General features: G+C 43.5%; 1 protein-coding gene across 1 annotated transcript; it reads right to left on the bottom strand.

The window, feature by feature from the left end:
• Positions 1-871: 871 nt before the first annotated feature.
• Positions 872-17,273, bottom strand: GPRC5B (G protein-coupled receptor class C group 5 member B). The gene is made up of 4 exons (XM_083872366.1): positions 17,203-17,273; positions 10,235-11,248; positions 5,621-5,733; positions 872-4,254 (listed from the first exon to the last, which is right to left on the bottom strand). The coding sequence occupies exons 2-4, from the start codon at positions 11,238-11,240 to the stop codon at positions 4,210-4,212; spliced, it is 1,164 nt and encodes a 387-aa protein (XP_083728492.1). The 5' UTR covers positions 11,241-11,248; positions 17,203-17,273; the 3' UTR covers positions 872-4,209.
• Positions 17,274-23,593: the final 6,320 nt, after the last annotated feature.

Genomic DNA, 23,593 nt, shown 5'->3' with positions numbered 1-23,593 from the left:
GCCCCTTGCTAAGAAACCCTTATTATTTTTTTAACTTAGCCCTGTCAAGCAGAGTCCTATTTATGCCTTTATAATTTCACAATTAGAGAAGATAGTAGCAGAACTGCAAATGATTCCATGTAAATCAAAAGTGTAGTTGTTTTGACTGAACACCTAATAAAACACGGGTGGTCTCTAGCACTTGGTTCCACATGGATTTCTCCCATCACCTGCACAGACTTTGTCTTCGTTGTTACACCAGTACCCAGCCCTTGGGTTTTTTCCTGGTTGGTGATGATGGTTCTGACACCAAATCTGGAAAATCAAACCACAAAACTCTCATCCTGCACTCTTCAAGCCCAGCTTTATTCTCCTGTTGCCTCCTTTTCACAAGCACAAGCAACTGAACCAGAACAGGAAACTGCTGAGCCAACAGGGGAAACAAAAAATATCCCTTTTGTGTTAAAGAGTTTGGCTGCTGAGCTCCTTGACTGGCTCATCGTGGGTTTGATAGGTGCCAGAGCTAAGGGTAGGTGTGGGAATGTGGCCAAAAGTGAAGGAATGTGGTTTAGGAGCCCTTTCCTTCAGTTCAGCTTTGCTTATATTGAGGAACTGGACCAAGGGGCAATTCTGTCTGTAGCACTGCTCACTGCAATGGAAAAAATCTGTGTGGATTTTAAAACCAAGTGGACGCAAACATTGTAAGTAAATAGTAAAGCCTTTATTCTCATTAAGAACAGCATTTTGAAAATAAAACATTTGCCCATGCTTTACAACCTCTGTAGTTTCGTATACTTATGTACAGTCATCATGGTACACATTGATTGTCTTGAAAATCTTTTAAAGATGTACTTAATAAGATACCAGTATGCAACAATCAGCGGAAAAAAGGGTACGTTATAAAACACACGTTAATACATTTAATAAATATATATTATCTATCAAAAAATGAGCTTTAGCTCTCATCAATTAATAAAAAGCACCTGCTTTGTAATCCTGTAAGTTGGTAGAATAATCCAATTGTTTTATTATAAAAGCTACAATGCTCCCTTTTGTATGGCCTTTGGTTAGACTGAAGGCATCGAGCTCAAACAAAGCCAACCAAGATGCCTGTGTTTAGACTAAAAGCAGAAACAGCTAATTGTATAGTATTTCATGTACCTTGTTTATGGAAACAGCTGGATGTATTGAGAGTGTTCTTCTGAAAATGCTACATATTTTCTGGCAAGTGTCAAACACCCTCAACCCATCTGAAAGCAGGACAGGATCTGTATGACCTTGAACTCTTTTCCTGCCATTGATCAGAAGCCAGTGATTATAAATCTTGTTTTGGTAATAGATGCTTTTGTCAGATACTTTGTGATTTCATTTTTCTGCAGGGAAACACCATAAGCACATAACCATCAAGGGACAACATAGTAGCTTTTATAGTATAAAAGCTAATTATAATTAGGAGAACTGCGAAAGGCTTGTGCTTACTTACTTATTCATGTTGTTCACAGATGCTCTACATTCTAGAAAACTTTCAAAAAAGGCAAAAGTAAACACTGTAACAAAAATATAAGTTAACATAAAGGTGCCTTTCTTCAATTACAGTTTTATTTTGGGGCATTTTACATCACAGACTAGTGACTTACAAAAAAAAAGTTGCTCATTACTAATTGTATAAAGTTGGAAAATAAAGACCCTCCTAAATCTATTGCCACACTTTCACCACCACACATGAAACCCAATCCTGCTAATTTTGAATTCAGTGAACAGTCCACATGACTAACCCAGAGAGACTAGTCAATTGAATAGCAGTTGGTAAAATCTGGCCATATCTTTGCATAAGCCCTGAAATTCCAAACAATTTCATCAGAAGCAGGATTGGGTACTCTATTTATCAATTCAGTCACATCTAGAAAAAGAAAAAGGAAGTTTCTTAAGATAACTATGTCTTGTATAGATTTTGTCAAAGGTCTATAAAATGTGTCTTAAGTCCTGGTTGTAGCATGATAAACTTTTTAAAAGAAAGCAGTCCTACCATTTATGCCATGGTCATCTTATATGTTTTTATGATAAGAGTTTTATGAGGGATTTTTTAAAACTGTTTTTTAAAGGCAAAATTCTGCAGGCAAGTGATGGTAATAGTGTTTTTATTGTTCCAAATTACATGTCTTCTGGGTGGCTATCATTGTCTTAAATATTTATCTTATTTGATCAAAGCTCTGCTCATAACAAGCAAAATGTATTTCTAAGTCACTGGACAGCATGCAATATCCACCCCTACCCTACTTGGTTACTAAGGCCATCTAGTTACATACAAAATGAAATAAAGGATCCCTAAAACAAGCACATGCTTCCTTTGCCTCGAGGAGGGGAGGGCAGGGGGGAGCTGATATACTCCTTCACTCATGCATGACAGAAAAACATTGCTTCTGGAGGAGAAGGGCTTTGAAATAAAACCCCATAAGATGATCATGGCAAGAATGGCAATATATATTTTTCCATATATATATATACATATATCTGTGTGCAACACTTAGGGACTGGTCTTGCAGCCTCTGTACCTGTACGTAGACCTACTGGTGTCACTGGGACTACTGGTGGGAGTACAAGTCTGCAGGACTGGGTTCCTAATTCAGTAGAAATGCAGGTACATGAGGAATCAGGAAGACTCTTGAAAAATAAAAAGCTTGTCTTTCTTCTGCAGTATACAGCAAGTAACTTCTCTCTGTGAAGCTACTAAGCTATTCAGTTATTTGTACATTTTATTTTATTTTTTTTAGTTTGAAAATATATATTTTTATTACAGCATATGCGAAGTTTAATTGTTATATGTTTCCTATGCCTTCAAGTAAAAACAATTAGCTTTTAGTATTGAGGAAAGCTAAGATTAACATTGGCCAAACAGTGAGGATACAGTGATGTTTTCAATGTCCGATATGTATTAAATGTTAAAGAAAGGAATGATTGCTTGAACATAATGAAAAACCATGGCACAACAAATGGGCAATGGGAACCGTTTAAATAACCCAGAGAAAACAAAGATGAAAAGCTTTGAAAAGTCTGCCTTATGTCAACTCAAGAAAATGGATGGGGAGGGGAGGAGTAGGGAAGAAACCACCTTAAATAAACAAAAACAACAACAAACCACCTCCAGCACAGAGATTCTACTCTCTAGGCACTAAAATGCACAACCACATTTAAATGCACAAACAACTGCAGTCGAGGGGACTGGACTACTCGTACGACCAGGGGCTCAGGGGGTCTCACCCTCTCTGCTGCCCAGTGTCCCTGCCAAGGGTCATCGCTGCCCACTGCCCCCGGCTCCTGCCTGACCCCAGCCCAGCCCAGCCGGCTCAGGAGCGCCTTCCTTCCCTCCTCCAGCACCGACCGCTGCTGCCAACGCCAGCCACGTCCTCTCCCAGCCCAGCCCTTGCACAAACACATCCCTCCAAGGAATGGCTTTGCCTGCGGGAGCCGTGGGAGTTCGTGCTCTGCTCACACCCGGGGCTGGATATCAGGGAATCGATCCCACGAGGCCGAGGAGAGCTGCCCGTGCCGGACCTGCGCTTCTCCTCTCTGCCCCGAGGAGCTCCATAACGCACATGAAACATGCCCAGACCTTTCATCCCTCCAGAACTGCACCTCCTAGGCCAGCTTGTGAAGAGCAGAGTTATCAATCAGCCTACAGAGCAACGGGGTTGCCACAGAGTGAGGATGTCTGACTACACACGATGCTGCGTGACTGTACAGTACAGCTGGGGAAGGAGCAAACAGGGGACTTCTCATGACGCTGGAAATGACAGGAAAAGGAGCAAAATGGAAAGAAATCCTGTGTGTTTTCACACTGTAGTGGCAATCTCTTGTGGCAACATGAATTAAGTTTAGGTGAGAGGAGGGTATTTTGCAAGCAACTGGCAACCACCAAAACCAGGCTTGCCTGGCACACAAGTTACAGACAAGAGAATATCATACACTTCAGAATACAACATCTCCTCTGCCAATTTAAGGTGTGCCTGCTTCTGTTTTAAATTAGATTCAGCTTCAGTTTTACAATTTTGTTTTTGCAATTCTCCATTCAATGGTGTTCACATTTAGGCAAAATCCTCTGTAGGATTTAGAAAGATCCTGGATGTTTTGTTGCTTTGTTCTGGTACTGTTATGGATTCCTTCCCTCAAAGACACACTGCCAGGGAACAACATCTGCAACAAGGATTCTTATTCTCTACAGCCTACAGCCTTTCACCAGAGGTGTCGTCCAGTGTAACTTGGCGGAGCAGTTGGTATCTGGAAATAAGGATAATAAACCCGTAACTCAGAGATCTAGACTGTTCAAAAATCAGTGTTATCACACTACATGTACATGACAGCTTTCTAGATGGTAGTTCTAGAGCAAAGTGATACAAAGAAACTCATCTTCCACCCATACAAGTGCATTTATCACTCTGTAAAACCATGACTATATGTACACATGAGCTTTGTATCCAACTCAGAATAAGCAAAACAAACAAAAAACCAAATTCTCAAGCTTCTCATCCTTTAACTGCCTTGTCCCTCAACTGCACATTCTGGTATCAGAAAACAGGCAGAGATGAATTAAAACATCAGAAGGATGCAATCCATTACTGATAGCAAAGCCAAGCCTTTTTATTTTACTTAAGTTGACATGTTTCACACAGGCTTACCCACAGAGGAGAATTCTTGTATCTAGTCCCTCTTGTTCACTAAAATTGGACAAAACTTTACTTACTTATAAACAAAACCAGACCTGCAATCAGTTCATGTTCTTTGGTTTTAAATGCAGAGGTTGAGTTATGGAATCAGCTCATGATTCAAAAGAAAGAAAACCCAACTCACATGAGTACAAAACCAGCTCATGAGTAGATTTTTAAGAAGCATGTAGATATGCATGAAAAATGTGGGGATGAAAATTCTTCTTTTTCAACAGTATGCCTGCTATATGAAATGTCTTAAGTGAAAATTAGACATAATGTGAAAAACATTTGTGAAGTCCGTTTGGCATCGCTAAACCAATCTTACAACAACCAGGCTGCAAAAATACAGGTCTATCAAAGAATGACATGCCAAACTATTATCTAAGGAAGAAAAATTGATGCTAATAACATTAAAACATTCTATATTCCTCTTCTATGAATCTCTTTTCAAAATGCATACAAATCTGTAAGTTACAAAGAATTACATGTATTTTACAAGAAAATGGAATATATGTGAGAGACCACCATTATCTGCAACAATTTTTTAAAGTAATGTATACTGTCTGAAAACATCTGTGTGCCTCACACCATCTTGAAAAATATCAGGTTAGAAATGGTGTCACTTAATAGTTATGTTAAATACCTTAACACAAATTTAATTTGAAAGGGCCATTGAATATGTTGTCCCACAAAACGAAATTGGTTCACTGAAGCTGCACTGCAAAATGTGAACAGCCAAGTAAACAAATGCAAAATACTTGTTAATTACATATTTTCTAGAGGGAAGGGAAGCATTACATGCATACTTGCTGCCTTAAATTTTCATTTATAGCTTTCCCCCTGCTGTGAATAAGCTGAAGCAGGTTTTTCAATTAGTAATGGCTGTATATATCAGTGCATTTCAAAGATTTCTTAAATCATCACATTTTGATACTTACAGTCCCACCATTTAGCACAACTGCCATCTCAGTTGGCTGATAAACATTGCTTCTAAAAGGAGCACTAGGCCGGCTTCCCAAACTGCCGTTTCGAAATCCTGCCGTCCTTAGTGCTGTGTTTGGAAAAGAGAGATCACTCTTAGAACACAATTAAAGCTGTGCAATCACACAGTATCTTCCTTCCAGTTCAGTTATTGGGAACCTTGCCACTGATTTAACTTCCACGTTGCTTTTGAACAGCTGTTTCTCTTGCATGTTGGGAAGGGATCTCAGAAGAATCAGATTTAAATTAAATGAACTGCTTGCTAGGGAGGGAGAAAAAATAACCAAATTTTTGAAGCTTGCTTAATCTCATTTCAGTGGGAACCCAGTGTTTTTAGTCACCAAACCTGTGAAGTATCTTGGACAAAGGGTTTTGCAAAGTGCTCTCTGTGTTGGTCTGGATACTGTGGGGTTAAGTAAAATGTGTTACATTTTGCTTTCTATCAAATTCAGTGGACACGGATCCAAAGCCTTGCTCAAGCCAGTAAGCAATGCTCACAACCCCCTGAGCATTACTTCAGCATGACTAGCATATAAGGATTTTCCAGATGTTTCAGATTATATTTACTCTGAGAAACTAGAAAGATGGAGTAAATATTGCTTTTGAATAGCTTAAACATGGCAAATCACTGAAGGCAAAGAGAAGATACTGCTTGTCCTTTTGGATGTTTATACCAGGAATAAATCAGTTTCCTCATTAATTTTAGTGCAAGTTTGGGTTCAAGATGTAAAATCTGAATGAGATATGCATAGTGAGGGATATGCTGCTCTCTCTACAGCAGTCTGGGGATTGGCACATACAAACTCCCTCTTTAATTTTGAAGGTAAATAATGACTTCACTGAACTCAGACGTGGCCAGGGAACAGAGCTCATTTATCCACACAACGTGCATGGTCACAACGGGCAATACTCATCTGTCAGCTGCTAAACAGAAACATGCCCAGTGCAGGCACCTGGGGCAAGAACTTCTCTTAAATTTAATTCAAATTACAATTCTACAGAGTCTCTGCCTGAAATCCTGAATGAGCTGAAGTTTATGAGAATTTCAGCACAGACTTTAATGAAGCCAGGATTTATCTCCAATGTAGATGCTCTGTGTAGAAGATTTAAATGGATCCTACTGCCATATGCTGTCCTCTATCCACTGCTACTCTCTCTTTGGGAGTTGTGTACCAAGATGAAGAACAGTATTCATTTAGCATGGAAATTTAGAAACTCCACCCTGCAAATGCTCAGCTGTCAACTTCAGATACATATAGACCCTCACTTATTCTCTATTTGAAAATTACACATTTTTGCAGAACAGTGGGAGAAAAAAATTATGAAAATGCCTAAACTGGAACTAAGGGGTTTTTATTAGATATTTAACCATCTCAAGGTCAGTAACTTTTTTTTTGTTATTTTACTACTTCTTGTGTGATAAACACACAGGACTGCACTGGTATTTGCTAGTACACACAGACACAAAAAAGTCTTTATCATGTACACCATCATTAAAATATTTATACAGAATATTTACACAAAATATACACAGTCATTTCAAAGCTATCTTAAAGAGCCAGTAAATTTAATTTCATATTGCTAAATCTTCTTTCCCTGTTATTGCAAACTCTGCTTTTTTTGATGTGAGAATCTGTGACAAAGCTTGTAGACAAAATAAAATTTTTTTCTCATACCAGTTCTACCATTTTTCCTTGTCCTTTTTACACTGCTATTAAATAAACCCACTTGCATAGAGTATGTGTGGGTAAAAAACAAGCAGTACTGAGGATATTTGAGCAAATGTGTCAAAACCTCTTTTTAACACATTTTAAATTTTGTTCACTTTGCTTTTAGACATTGGCTGTGACAGTGACTGGTAGAACTAGAAGTTATTAAATGAAATTTAATGATACCAGAGCTGCTTAGGCTTAGGTTTCCTGACAGCTGTAGCATTCTACATTTCACATCCAGATTTCTCTTGTTTAAGGCAAATTCTTGCAGCCTACAGAGGTTGCCCCACTAGTGTGCACTGCACTTCCAGAGAGCTCTGAGAACTCAGTCAACTACTCTGTGTCCAGGATTTCTAAATACTTTAAAATATTTTTAGATGGCACACCTATGAAAGTAACTCTTCTAAAGAGATATTTCAACCTATCATATAAATATTAAAATCCCAGATTAGTACGCCATTTAAATGACGTTTAAGTTACTGACTTTAAAATAGGTTTGCTTTATTAATGCCTAATGTTGTTCCTGGAATGGAGCAGCTCTTGTTGCAGTGCGTAACTTGAAGCTGCATTTTTGCCAAGAAAGAAGGAATTGAGGAGGACATACACTTGTTTTAACCTGAACTGTTCAGCTTCTTAAAATGCTGCTTAAAATCTTAAAAAAGATCAAAGTTATGAAATCGTTTTATACAAGTATTAGTGAAATAACAAGAATAATGGAAAATATGTTTGTCCAGCCATGTTTTCTATTTAAAGCTAACTATTTACTGAAACAAGTATTACATTCGGGGAACTGTTTTCTGCTTATTGTGTCTTCCAAACTTTACAACTAGTAGATCTTCTATTCTAAAACATCATTCTTAAGTATGAAGTAATTGAAGAAAGTCCCCTTCTGGTAATTTCTAAACTCTTGATGATGAATTCTCAAATTGAGTCTGATTAAATGGACGGAAGAAGAGAACATTCTCTACATACCTGCAGAACCAATTGCTCACAGACTCCAGGTGCTTTGCCACTGACAGCCATGAGCATGGGGATCTGACTTGGTTATTATTGCCTGATTTACTTTAAATCTCTCATGCTGCTAAGTTTTGTCTCCAAACCCTGCTGTCCCAAGCCAGTCCTTAAAGAACTGCTGCAAAGGAATAGTTAATCTGTTTTGATGTATTAAAAATTCCTATATGCCACGGGAATAGGAATGACGGGAATTTATTATGATATACATTAATATGGGCATCAGATAAGGAAATCTATTTTGTATTGTACTATAATTCAGATAGATTAAAGCAGAACATAAATTGCACTATAATAGACAGTATAATGATTTTATAGCTATCATATATCTATCCGTTTCACAAAAAAACCCCTTAATTACTGAATGATTAGATCAAAAAGGAGCTTCCAGTTCTTTTTTTAAAATGCATCCATGAATGGGAATGCTACAGAATGAAAGATCCAATTTTGTTCTTAGATGTGCCTTAGCCAGAAATAGCTTCACTAAAACCACTGCAGTTATTTTACTATGAAATTAATTTAATGGAGGCACAGTAAAAACAAAACAAAACAAAACAAAACAAAAAATAGTGAGTTCTTTTAACAGTCCATGGTGCTATTGCCTCTTGCTTTGGAACATTAGTAATAACAACCACTCTTTTATTCATGTGATTTTTTTGTTTCACCACTGCCCTTATGGTATCTACTCACAGAACAAACTTCCCTACTAGAAGGAGATCTTTAAAGTTCCTGCTAAAAAACTTAGAGGAAAAAATGCCTTCCTGACCCAACACTGTGTCAAACAAAAGTGCTATTTTCCTCCATGCCTGGTCAGTACCCAGGGAAACATCAAAGCCAGAGGAAATCAAAGACACAAAGATGAATAGGAAGGTGAAGTGTCTGGACCACATGCCCTAAGACTTTTTTCAGAGGCTGCCAGAGCAATGTGGCAACTACTGCTTGACATAGCAGGCCAGTATTCTTGATTGGAGTGAATAAAAATCAGTGTGACTTGTAAAAAAACCCCTTTATCCAGGTGTGGGGCAGCACCAGACCACAACCCCCCTAAGAACACCACACGGCTCCTTCTTCCCACTGCTGGTCAGAGGCATCCCTGGTATTTCTGACATGGGTTAAACGTTCAGCAAGGGTTCAGATCTCTGGAGTACCCAGTTGTTGCTGGTCCTTTCAGCAATCACTCAAAAGCATTTCCACTGCAATTTTAATGATGTGTCATCACACATCGTTCTATGACAAGGAAGGCAAATTACCTCGAAACCTCCATGAAACCTCAGGCGTTCAAGCCTTCAGAACAAAGGCTGTCTCTGAACTGTCCATAAGCCACTTGGCATTTTTTCTCCCACAGGGACATGAAGTGGCACTAAATCCATTTTAATGGAAAAATAATTAATAATAATTATTTTGTTGCTCAAGTGGCTGAGCAATTTGTAACACAGACCACTTTGGTTTTTTCTGAGGTTTTGGGAAAGTATTTTGTATTAAATGTTGATAACTCCTGATTACAAAAAATGTAATTTAAATAATTTAAAATAAAGATTTTTTTTTTCCCACAATTAATTTTTTATTCTTTTGGTGTTGGCTTTGCACTTGAAATTGTTCTGTTTTTTAAAAAACAACACACAGAAGAGTTATTTTAACCTAACATATATATTGTCTGCATTTTTTTCAGACAATAAAATGTCTCCCTCACTAGAGGATATCTTAGTGAAAACTGTAAAAGGGAACAAGGTGTAGTGTGAAAATTATTGTATTTATCATGACCTTTCTTTTCAACACCTGAACAATGTTTCATACAGAGTGTTTTCTTGACACTACAAAAAAATATAGTCCTTTATAGCCAAGCCTTACCTGCATTATGTTCATCCATTGAAAAGGCTTTATTTTCCATGTAGCTCCGAGGAAGCTGTATATCTTCCTCAAAAGCCGTTTCACGCATCCTTGGCTGTGAAGTATCAAAATAATTGGGTGTGTTTTCCTGTTGTGATGGAAGGATGGTACAGTGGACCTCTGGGATGGCATGGAAAATAACAAACACCCAACCACTGGACACCAGTGCAATAGCCAGAGTGGGATCACTCCATTTGTCTCTTCTCTGGAGCTCAGCGTTTCCGAAGAGGTACATAGTCATCCAGGCTACCCAAATCAGAATGGAAAAAAAAAGGGTTATAATGAGGCACACTCCGTTTTTCTTCCATTTCTTAAACTTCCCACAGAGAGTGAAAAACGAGAATCCCATGGTGAACACCATCAGGAACATAACGTAGATGGAAGCCATGGCGAAATCCATCGGCTCGTAGCTGCAGGCCAGCTTGTTATCCCTGACCACGGTCAGGATCAGCCATTCGGTTGCAATGATGACCTGCACCAGCATCAGGCAGATGGACACCCCAGCCAGGTGCCAGCCCGACGGGCTCTTCCCGTGGCGAACCAGCCTGCGGAGTCTCCAGGCCTGAGCCAGCAAGCACGAGAAGCACAAGGCAAAGATAACTCCCCACAGAAACCTTCGAGTAGAGCACACCATTTCATCTTCCTGGATGATGAAAGCGAACGTCAGCCCAAACAGTCCCAGAGTCCCAAAGAGAAAGAGGAAATGCATCCCCAGGGGGCTCTTCTTCTCTTTGTCCTTGATGAAGGGCAGCCTCACCAGCAAAATCAGCATCAGCAGTAACGTGGTCAGCACACCTGCCCCCGCCACTGCCTCCAAAACGATCCCCCAGATGGCATCCAGGTCACACAGGTAAATGTACTGAGGGAGGAGATCCAGTCCACACCCTCGAGGAGTGCTGGAGTTTTCTGAAGAGCCATAGCTGATCACGAAGAGGAGGAAGAAACCAATGGCTCGGTAGGTTTTCATTTTTCTGTCTGAGACAACAAAATATTTGTTTAGCTAGAGCTGAGCTGGGAGGATTTCACAGCCATGGAAGCCCAGCTTGTTTCAGTAGCCTGTGTTTACAGTTTTTGCACTGGATTTGCAGCTGGCACAGCCTCCCCCCAGCCCCCTTCACTGCCCTCCCAAAAGCTGCTTTTGCCTGTTGTACTCAGAATGCAAAATGACTCACTGCTCTGTTTGCACAGATTGAAAACATCATTTCCAAACTCTGACCCTGCAAATGGCCTAAAACACAGCCAGAAAAAATTGTGTACCCTGTTGCAAATATTACATTATGTGCAATACTTAGACACTACCTGCTTAAATGTAATAATACCCCATTGAAATCGAGGTGTTTAAAGCATGTTTAAGTTGCATTAGGCCTGATGCAGGTGTAAACTATATCACAATTAGACTGTCCCACAGCCTTGCTCCTTTTACTGGAACAAAGGCAGAGTCAAAATCACTTTTTAAATTATTACTTTTAAAAGGATAAACCAATCCAAGGAAAATAAACATTGTACATTCTTAAAAAAAGAAAAATCTTGTTTTCATGCTTGGTCAATAGGCAGTTATCATATTCACTTCTTTCATCCTCTTCCAAAGCCCAGATATTAGATTGCATTTGGAAATGGGAATGGCAGTCTAGAAAAATCCCATATTCTGTGACAATGGTGCACACATGCAGTGTCATCAATCAACTAATCAAAAATGAATGCCTTATTGTGCTTCTTAGTCCAAAGGCATTCAAAGGAAACAAATAACAAAAACCAGAGCATCGCTTTCTTGGATCCAGAGAGTGGACAATGGTATACTCTCCAGGAACACAACACATCCCACCTGACCATCAGGACCAAAAGACAAATCCCAACTTAGTTTTAGGAAGAACATGGGTTAGGTGCTTTAAAAATATACATTATGGCATTTGCTTTTATTAAGCAAAGCAAGGGAGAGAGATTGTTAAAAATGTAACTTTGACTCCCAGTCTGCCTTGGCCACAGACACCCTGTAAAGGCAGTCTCCAGTAAACACTGTGTGGAGCAGATATGAAACCTGACTCTGTTAACCTTCACCAGCAGTTAGTGCTGCAGGTTCCAGCAGGATTTTCCTCATTGATGTGAGGAACGTTTCAGACTCCCACTTGTACTGTGTGACCATGAGGAAGAAAAGCACCACATAAGCAGGTAGTAACGTTAGTCAGTGTGAGTCACACAGCTCATGGGACATGTTCAGGATGCAAAATGAAAAGCAGAGAAACTATCAGGAGCTCTTTAGTAAGCCATACAACAGCCCTAAAAGGTTACCTGTCCAAAGAGATTTTGTAGATTAGGACTGCTTTTAATGAAAACTTTGAAAACTTTAATAAGAGATGAAAATGATTTAAAGTAGTGGCGCAATGTTGCATTGAGCCCAATCAGTCATAACCAACATAAAAACTGTTTACATAGACTGTCTGAAACTGTACTGTGTCTCTTAGAGCTGAGAACTATGGATTTTCTCCTGCATTGCAATCCTGTGCTTTACAGTCCTGTAATGACCAAAGTTAAATCTTGAGGATCTGAATCTTCAAACCAGTGTTTCACTGTGTAATGACCAATGACCCTTTTCAGCCTTTATCAGGAGACAGATGATGAAGCTTATGATGTTTCCTGTTAGGGGCACCAAGAGAGCAAACTGCCAATATAAATGTGTAATGACTCTATAGTCTTCACTCACAGGATACAGAACATCCTATTACAAACCTTCATCTCAGAAGTGGAAGCTGTGACAAATTATGTGATCTGGGCTTGGACAAACAGGAAATGGGTAGTGGGAGATCTCTGCCAGCCCAGAGAAATTAATCTTTACACTACTGGAAGGGCTGCAATGTTCTAACGATGCAATGACCTGCTAAGGATAAATGATTTGTTTTTTTCTGCCTATCTGTAATTTACTTTATGGTGGATTGGTAGAACATACACTTGTTTATATCTGATTTGTGTAACAGGTTCTTCAATGACTCTGTTGCAACACTTACATTAAAACACTGACTTTACAGACAGAAAACTAATCATCAGTGAAATATATTCATTTTTGTATTGAATATACGCTCAATAAATCTCCCTGCTCTCTGAGTACATAATTAACTAGAAGAAAACATTCCAAAGATAGTTCTTCAATTCCTTTTATGCACAGTCAATTCCTACTGCAACTGGTGAAGTTCCTCTTTAGAGTGTTTGAAACATCCAAAAAAGTGTGAAATGCTCAGTGCCTAGTGACACAAAGGGGGGAAATCCACTGGGATCTACTAAGGCAATGCTCCAAACCAGGGGTACCATTTCAAAAAGTAGGAGATCATGCGGAAAATGATTCAAAATTCATTCTAAATGTCACCCAAACTAGAAACAATAAACAGCCCTGAAGTGAGGGTCATGTTAATTTTCCACTATCCCATCAGTTACAAATTATGATAAGCATGGACTAAATTGCTTTCAATACTAGCTTTGTTTATTAGCTACTCTCCAAAGACCTGGGGGGTAATGAATTAAGTGTGAGTATCTCCAGTTCTAAGATATTTTCCAGTTTTCTGGTTACTTTATTCATGTCATGTAACCCTCATGTGATTGAGCTATTCTAGGACAGTCTGTTTCCATGGAGATTGTGCTGCATGGGTAAGCAGTCATATTGTCAGGCCATCATTTGTTTCCTCTTCCTATTTGGAAGTGTTTGGGAGGGGGAAGGGAGGGTTAATGAAATTGAGTATTTCCCCCTCCATGAAGAAGTGGTTAGTTTTGGAAAGGGGGAATTAAGCTGTGACAAAATATATTCAGAATTCAAAATATGTGTTCTGAAATATGGAGATGTTCAACTCAAGAGGAATTTTCCCAAGTTACTTCCTACTTTTGGGAAAACTGATGGGACATAATCAGTGGTCCTCTTAGAGAGGTCTTAGACAGCCACAGTACTGACCAAGGAATCTCTAGGACTGCTGACAGTTATTCTTGGTGTGAAATAATTTCCTACCCAATATCACTGTACCCCACTAAACACTCGACCCTGCCCAGACCAAAGCTGGCAAGCAGGGCTTGAAGTCTCCAAAGGAGGGATCATTTCCTCCTACCTGCTATCAACAAAGCAGTTTGTTTCTAGCCTGTTTACTATCAGTTTCTGCCTGACTGGGTAAGAACAGGCAATATTAATAATCTACCCCCTGAGACATTACCAGCCAAAAAAATCCTCTTTTTAGTGCTGATCCTCAGCACTGAACACAGACAGTTGTAAAAACAAGGGCAAACACACAAGTTTGGCAAGTGAATACCACAACTTTAGCTAAAACCACAGATTCAATAATTTTAAGAGAAAACTCTGAAGTTTTTTCCCCAGAAAAGTTGTTTTTGAAAAAAAAAAAAAAAAAAAAAACCATTATGGGGGTTTTATTAAAATAGCATCTTCCTCAAGCCTGTGCAGTGGGTAGGATGGCAGAGTTCTGTGCCTCTTGAGATTTTATAGTAAAAATTTTACTGCACATTCTTGCTGGTTGTTACTTAAATCAGTAACTGTGGAGGAAGAGTATTTTTACCTTTTTATGTCTAGATTAGCTCTGACTGAAGTTATGCAACCTCCCAGTAGTAACAATAGCGCTCTATTCGGCTGGCACTTCACTTCTGCTGCCAGACAACTACAGTAACACAGGAATGCCACGGAAACATTCCAGCACAGATACAGTCAGTGATACTGACACATCCCCCTCACACTCAGGAACATTCACAGGGAAGAAAAGCAACTTGAGTTTGTTGGTTTTTTTCCCCCCTACATTCCTCTCCAAAATTTTATTTTGGTAAAGCCATTAAGGCAACGTACCTGAAACCAGAGCAATCAGGAACACTTATAATCAATACTCTAATCAATAAGCCTTGCACATTTTAGGCAAAAGCAGCAAACAATTAGCAGGACAGCTTCAAATCCAGTACTTAATTTTTGGCTCAAAATCTGCTCTCAATGACAGCTGTAATAACTCCACTGTTTTCTACAGAGTGAGGTCCCCTTCATTACATTATCTGGCACAGAGTCACTGCAGAAATTGCAGACACAAAGCTGCCCCATCGGGTAGAAACTACAATTACAAGCAACTAAGCAGAAACAAAAAATCTCACAGTTGTCATCAAAAAGTTGTCATGGTTAAAAATCAATGAGGCTTTCTGTAGCTAAAGGGTTCTGACCAAAGCTTGCAAAGGGATCAAAAAGACACGGCTGCATTCATGGCTACAGAATATATATACAGAATAAATCTGTACTGTGCAAGGATTTAAGGTTAGGCTATTCATGGTTAGATGCAGTATCTGCTCCTGTACCTGGAGTTCAGATGCTAGTCAGCTGACACAGAGATATGCATTCAATAGCAGAGAAGAAAAACATTCTAGTAAATATAAGCAATAGTAACGCAAATAGTAACCTGCTCTTCCACACAGGCAGAAGACTGGTTCATTGTGCAATTTCCAAAAAAACCCACCCCCACCACCACGAAGTGTTGTGGAGAGATGAGAGTGAGTGAGGAATTAATCACAACACAGGATCTCTGCCAGCTGCTTTTGATCAGAACTGAAGAATGAGCTCCAGGACTGATAACAGAGCAGCAACAGCCAAGTTGAGATCAGACTACTCAAGAGATGTGTGTATTTCCAGAATAATAATTAATAGTGCAATTGTGCTTTGTAGGCAAAAAATACAGCAGTGATTTTGACAGCCCCTGCATTAGACACACATCATGCTCTGTTACAGCCCCGAGGTTACAGAAGGCAAGACCCCACTCCAAAAAGGACATGCAGAAAAAGTATTGCTTTCATTTAGAAATACTTTGCGATGCTGAATACCCTATGAAATTATCTTTCTAATTTTCTAGGAGCTCAATTCCCTTTGGTCAGAATCTGTGTATCACGTGTGCCCAGGTACTCCTGACCACAGTGCCTGGGGCTGAATCCCCAACCCACAGCACTCAATGACGGGAATCAGCGTTTTTATTTTCTTTGCTAATTCTCAGACTATTTCTATTCATGTCATAGCCTTCTAGCAGATGGGTTCTGTCGCCTGATTTCTGCCGATGTAGCGAGACAACACCTCAACCCCGATATTCCTTGCTGGGAACCGGCGAGGGGTGTCCCCGTTAAACAGTTCCCAGCGCTGATCGCCGAGCTGGGTGTTAGGCTTCAACACGCAGGAAATCCTGTTAGCCTCGGGATAAACATTAGGGCAGGTGTAAACAAAGGGTTCACCTAAGTGCTAAATCCACTCTCCGTGTGGCTTTGCGGGGAGGTAACGCGGAGACGGGGCTTTGATTAACCGGAGAGAAAACTGCTGCTCCCGCCAGCCCCGGGACCGGACCGCGGCGCCCAGGGGCCAACAAAAGGCTCTTCCCCCTCGGCCTCTTCCCCGCCACTGCCCTTGAACTCCTGCTGGGGAGTGCCATGAGGTGCCGGGCTGGGCTGCAGCCACCCCGCGGTGCGAGGCCCCTCCGTGCCCCGCGCTGCCTCCGCTCCGGGCTCGCCTTAATCCGCCTGCAGCCTCCCTTCCTGAGCGATACCTATCCCGCCTCAGCCTCCGCTCTTCTGTCCCTTCGCTTATTTCTCTCTTCGGTTTCTTTTCCCCGTCTCTTCCTCTCCCGCCTGTCCCCGCTCTTCTTCCCCATCCTCTCCGAACTCCCCTGCCTTCTTGGCCAGCCTTCCCGCCCCGCTCCCCGCAGCGCAGCCCCTGCTCCGAGCCCCCCCCGCCCCGTCCTGCCCTATATATCCCGTCTAATCCCCCCCAGGGCTCCTATATCCAGCCTGTTGTCTGCTGGCGGCCACCGAGCTAATTCCGCGGGCAGCGCAGGGCGCAGAGCCGGCTGAGCGTCCCCCCGGCCCCAGCCCTGCCCCGGCCGTCCCCCCGGAGCCGGCCCGGGCCCGCCGCTCCCCCCGCCCCGCCGGCGGCTCACCCGCTGTCCGCTGCGGCCGAGGGCGGCGGGGCAGCTCTGTCCGCCAGCCCTCCGCAAGTCACATCCCGGCTCCGGCGGCGCGGCGGCTCCTGGGCGGGGAGCGAGGACAGCGCCGGCCGCCCCCGCGGCGGCTCATGGAGCGCTCGGCCCGGGCAGCGCCGTGCGGAGCGGAGTCCCGAGCGCCGCCGCCTCCGGAGCCGCGTCCGCCGCGCTCTGTGCCCGCCGCTCCCCGCGCTCCGGCCCCGCGGCCAGCCCCCTCCCACCGCCCCGCCCCGCTCGGCTCGGCGCGGCTCGGCTCGGCTCGGCGGGGCAGGGGGACGACAGGGACAGGGGCACCCCGGGGACAGGCACAGCGGTACCCCGGGGACAGGGACAGGGGCACCCCGGGGACAGGCACAGCGCACCCCAGGGACAGGGACAGCGGTACCCCGGGGACAGGGACAGCGGCACCCCGGGGACAGGGACAGGGGCACCCCGGGGACAGGCACAGCGCACCCCAGGGACAGGGACAGCGGCACCCCGGGGACAGGGACAGAGCTATCCCGGGGACAGGGACAGGGGCACCCCGGGGACAGGCACAGCGGTACCCCGGGGACAGGGACAGGGGCACCCCGGGGACAGGCACAGCGCACCCCACAGCGCCGGGGCGCTCTGGCCGCGCCGAGCTGGCCGGCTCCCAGGGAGGGGGCACGCTTACACACACGGCTCACACACTCGCACTGCTCACACACTCACCCTCACACACACAGTCCGCCTCCTCACGCTCACTCCCGCACAGCGGCCGGGCACGGATCGCCGCTGTCAGCGCACAGGGGGACACAGGGGGCATGGCCGCAGCCCTACGTGCTCAGGGGACACGGGGGCAGGACACAGGCACACGGACGGCGCTCCTGCCCGCTCCTGTCCCCGCTAACGAGTGCGAGAGCGAGGCTTGGGAACCCCCTCCCCTCCGGGGCGGGCTGGCTGGGCACGCACACACCTATGGCCAGGTGTGGAACTGCAGAGGTGAGGGCGTTTTCAGCCCTCTGACAACGGGGGATTTTGAAAGGGGCTGGATACCTTCAAACCTTCTCCAGATACGGCTTCTGACCTGCCATAGCCCGAGGCAACAGCTAAACAAACGCTTGGAAGGGAAAACGTTGGGAGCCTGTGTGCGGAGCAAGTGACACTTCACAGGCAGGATCAGCCCCTGTGAGCGCGGGAGGCGCTGCCAAGGCCGTGCTGGGCACTGCTCCGTGCCTGCCTCCTACCCCCAATGGGAACTGCTCTCCTGCTTTTCAGCTTCCCCACAACTCAACCCTGAGACTGTCACAACCCTTAGACAGGGCTTTCTACAAGCTCCAGGAGTTATTTGTAGTTTCTGTATATGATTTTCATGAACAGCAGAAACTCATGAGCCTTTTCAACAGCTTAGAGTTCATCTGCCTGACACGTCCGTGACCAGCAGCCTCACCATGTTGTGCATCCCTGGGTTCTGCACCCCTGTATCCCTGGGTTCTGCACCCCTGTATCCCTGAGTTCTGCACCCCTGTATCCCTGGGTTTCTGCACTCCTGTATCCCTGGGTTCTGCACGTCTGTATCCCTGGGTTCTGCACCCCTGCATCCCTGGGTTTCTGCACCCCTGCATCCCTGGGTTCTGCACGTCTGTATCCCTGGGTTCTGCACCCCTGTATCCCTGGGTTCTGCACCCCTGTATCCCTGGGTTCTGCACTCCTGTATCCCTGGGTTCTGCACCTCTGTATCCCTGGGTTCTGCACCTCTGTATCCCTGAGTTCTGCACCTCTGCATCCCTGGGTTTCTGCACTCCTGTATCCCTGGGTTCTGCACCTCTGTATCCCTGGGTTCTGCACCTCTGCATCCCTGAGTTCTGCACCCCTGTATCCCTGGGTTCTGCACCTCTGTATCCCTGGGTTCTGCACCTCTGTATCCCTGGGTTCTGCGCGTCTGTATCCCTGGGTTCTGCACCTCTGCATCCCTGCGTTATGCTTCCCCTTAAACCACTAAGGACAGTCCAGATAGGCACAGCTGACACGGCATCAGCAGCAGGCAGTGCCCAGAGTGTGTCCTTCCTGAACACCTGCCCTTCTTGCCAGGTTTCCATAGCCAGAGCCTTCCAAAGGGAAATATGTGCCCTGAATCGTGCGCTCTTCAGCACAGCAGAACTGTAACCTTTAAAGAGACTCTTCCTAACATGCGTGGGCTTATTTACCTGTCATTTATTCTGCCTTGGGGGGCAACCTGAACTTCTCAGCGTGCCTGACATGGAGTAAATTGGATGGTGGGGTTGGACTGTAATTGCCTGTGTTTAGGAAGGGCAGCAGGCAGAGAAAAGCTGAGGCAGATGAACAATTTCACATTTCTGCTCTTTTTTTGTCTCAGTTTCTCTATCTCGCTGCTTTCAGGCTTTAGGCACTGGTTTTGAGTCACATATAAACAACATACCCTGCCCTTGCATCAGTTGGCAGCTATGCTCCATTCAAAGTTAAGCAGGATAATTTTACAGAAATTGAGGTAGTGAGAGGTGAAGTTGCTGTAAACTGCCCAAGGTCACCCAGCAGTCTGGCAGAAAAGTGGAAAATACTGATTCAACAGATCAGTCTGTACCCCTGCTCCATCTTGGGAGCCTGAGCCAAGCACCCAAATACTACAGTACCAAGCAAAGACCTTTTTGTGTATAAATAAACACACAGAGTTCTCTGTGCCGTGCTGGATACAGAGAGGTAGACCAGGGGGGAGGATGAATCACAAGGATTCATGTGCTGTCGGTCTTGGCCGGCTCACAAGGGAGCAATGTACTGAGCCCTTCAGCAAATGCAAATCTTGGGCATTGTTCCCTTCTTCCTGGTTCCCTGAAGGAAACAGCCTCCCCCATTTGCCTTGTACTGATAGAACAGGGAAGATAATGCCCCTCTCAACCATTACTAGTGAATCAGTACTGAATAGAGCTGATTTCTCTCCTGCTGAAGCAGTTTTTAGTCTTAGCTACCATGAAAAAGTGTAGGACAGGTCTCCAAATCATCCAGGAAATTATAGGACTTGGTAAAGTAGCTGGACTAAATCACAGCTCCTGTTGCATTACTTCCCACCTAGTTAGCTTTGAAAAATATGCTCCTAAAATTGGCTTTTATTTAGGGGATTTATTTTTATCAGTCAATGACAAACCCATCAGCACCTTCAGCATTTCCTCACCGTGAGAGAGCAGGTAGAAGGATGGAGTGGGTGCTGTGACCCAGGCAGACAGTGTGAATTCCCTGATTTCACATGGTGCTCTCTACTCCTGCATCAGTTCCTGGGACCCTGCAGTGCCTGTAGCCAGCGACTGCTTGTGTGTGATCAGTGCTTAGAGGAGGCTGGGGAAGGGGTGAGGCGTGCAAGGCCAAAGTAGAGACAAAATTTAGATACCTCCACTTGTGCCATGCAATTCTGCAAGAGCTGATGGTCTAAAGAAATGTAAGCTCAGTGCTTTTGTTCATCTCTGGAATAGTGAAGAACATGAATGGTATCTGTTTATTTTAGACTGAGTGTACAGTATAGTCAACTTTTAAAAACCCCATTGCTTTTCAGTAATTTTACTCCTTCTATTTCCTACAACACACATTTGGTCATTGAATAGATTTTTAGCTTTCCCCCCACCAATATTTGGTTTACTGCTTGTGACAATAGGTAAACAAAGAACCTGTGTGGTGCTGTATGTTCCCAATGTCTCTCTTCTGCAGCAGTGCTCCCAGCAGGATTTGACAGTGCTGAGTGGACACCACTCACCATCCATGAATGCCAAATCCATATCCCCACAGACTGTCATCCTCATTTCAGCTGGTTTTCCCATGTCCCAACCTGAGATAAAGGCAATTTCCATCCTCTGTTCTCCTCCTACCCTTCAGAAAGCCTGGCAGGTGTCGTGTTTATGGCAGGAGCGGGCACAAAAACAGTCGAGCAGTGTTTCACTACCAGCTTTCCTTTGTACTGCAGAACCTTTTCACTGGGTACTCCGGTTCTACAGCTCCTGCCAGCACGAAACTGTGCTTGTGCCAGTGCAATTTAAGTGGAATATTTCATTAAGAGATCAGCAGCAGGCACATGGAAATGACAGCGATCATTAAGTCTGCATTACTTTGTTTGCATTAGGGAGCTGTAGAGGCCCCAGGCACAGACAGGGCTGCACGGCACAGGGGGGAGCCAGCCCTGTGTAAATCACTTTAGATTGCCCTGAGACACACTGTGTGCCTTAATCATGGGATGGCCAGGCTCTGGTGTCTGTTCCTAGATGTTGAGATGCCACAATAATGAATTTGACAGAATAGAATAAGGAGATGCCAGGTGAATTTGCCCCTGGCAATGGTGTGTGGTTGATTCACACCATTTCTGAGCCCTGAGCAGAGGTACCTTTCATTACACAAATCCCTGCAGCGTGATTAGTTTGCCTAATACTTGCCCTGCTTTTTCTCAGGGCAGGATACAAATCCTGGTGCTCCCGTTGGTTGGCAGCATCAAGGAGTCAGCGAGATCTGTGTGACCGCTGTGAGATGGTTTCTCTGTTACTGCAGAGGGTTTCACACGTTGCTCCTGGCACTGCCCAGGGCAAAGTCTGCTCTCCACAGTGTTCTAGGAAATGGGTCTGAGTCACCAAATGGAGTTAGCGAGGAGAAGGGGAGAAGGGGAAACGAAAGAAGGAGAATCTTGAAATCACTATGAAAAAAAAGGTGAGTGTCAGGAAGGAGATGGATGCATGGAGGACAGAGAAAGAAAGAATTATTGAAACATTATGGAGAAACATAATCTGGAAAACATCTATCCATGGCTCAAAAAAAAGGTGCTCTCAGGACAGAAAGTGTGGGTAGATGGCCATAGTGTTGGATGTCACATCCACATTCAAATCCAAATTATACCTGTTTTTTCAGCTTGTGTTAAGGACACACTTTTACAACATTGCACCTACTAATAATTACCTTTCTGTTTGGTAATAAATACAGCTTGTCCTGTGGCTGACCCCATCACTTGCTTGGACATACAGGGAAGGCAGTGAGTCTCCTCCACTTACCAGTCACAGCTCTGAACACCAGGACAAGGGAGCAACCATGCAGGTGAGATTTACAGCTCAGTCAATGTAATATTTGTTTGTTTTCTCAACACATTCCTTTGTCACACTAGTAATGCCTAAATGCTTTCTTTAAACCGTAGAGAAACATGGACAAGTTTTATGATTTAAGGCAGCTGGTAGAATTCAGTTAAAACACAATTTGAATCAAGATGGTCTGTGACACCAGGCACGTGATTAAAATCCTTATGATTGGGAATTTGCACACCTTCAAATCTTCATTTCACAAGGGAAACCACCAGGGATGCGTATTTAAATCAGCATATCTCTAGTATATTGAGTTATTGCTATGGCCTCTCTGAAGCTCTGACCAGATAAATCTCAAACTGGCCAAACCTTTTAGATCTAAAAAAATTTATCCTTGACCTTTTCACAGACAAAGTCCCAGTTGTATTAAAATGAATTTGATCAAGCAAGTGATTTGTGGCTTTTTGTTCTGAGCATAAGAAAACTTCCTTAAAACTGAATGTGTTGGGGAGATGGTGACCCTGGCCAAGAACAGCAACTTCTGCTGGAGAACCTTGAGCTTCCTTGTGGTGTGTAGCTGTGGATAGTGCTGGGTGCAGTGAGGTTTCTTAGGGTGACTGCTGCAGGGAATTGTTACAGTCACCTACAATGCACACACAGAGATTCTCTACATCCTGTTCCCTCTTCAACACACTAAAGATATCAGCCCATGTAACTGTGCCACCCTTGAATGCACTTATGCTTTAAATAGGCTTGATTTATAAGTGCTTTTATTTACATCTACTGGTTTCACACCTATGCTGAGATTTTTTTTCTGAATGCTGCTAAGAATGATGCTGGTACCTCTTGAAAGTGGTGTCATTGATGCCCTGATCTGTAATATCTCCTCAGGGAAGTGGGAAATCACACTCGGAATTTTTTCTGGCCTTTCTCTTTGTGGCATGTTTGGTGAAAAATATTGCCCCTGTTGTGGACTGTCTGGGTAGCTAAAAGAAAAAAAAAAAAAAAAAAAAAAAAAAAAAAAAGTTTGTATCCTCGCAGATGATTGAACAATCTCCTCTTGGTAATGTGCTCAGGGTTTCTGTTGCTGAGACTGTCACCTGCTGGCCGCGGAGAAGCTCGCCAGGATCTCGGGAACAATCTCAGAGGCTGATGGATTAACTCTAAACAGGATGGTAATTCTGTAAATGGAGGTAGATCAGGAAAGCTTCCTCATTTATAAAACATCGAAATTTCATGAAGGTTTAATGCAAAGGAAACCAGGTTCTCATCACAGTGAACATGTGGAGTAAAATGCTGGTTCTGGTAAATTTAACTAAGCTTGACTG

The sequence above is a fragment of the Zosterops lateralis genome (genome assembly GCF_965231275.1).
Source record: "Zosterops lateralis genome assembly, chromosome: 15".
Classification (NCBI taxonomy): domain Eukaryota; kingdom Metazoa; phylum Chordata; class Aves; order Passeriformes; family Zosteropidae; genus Zosterops; species Zosterops lateralis.
This window is presented reverse-complemented; position numbering and strand designations above follow the sequence as displayed.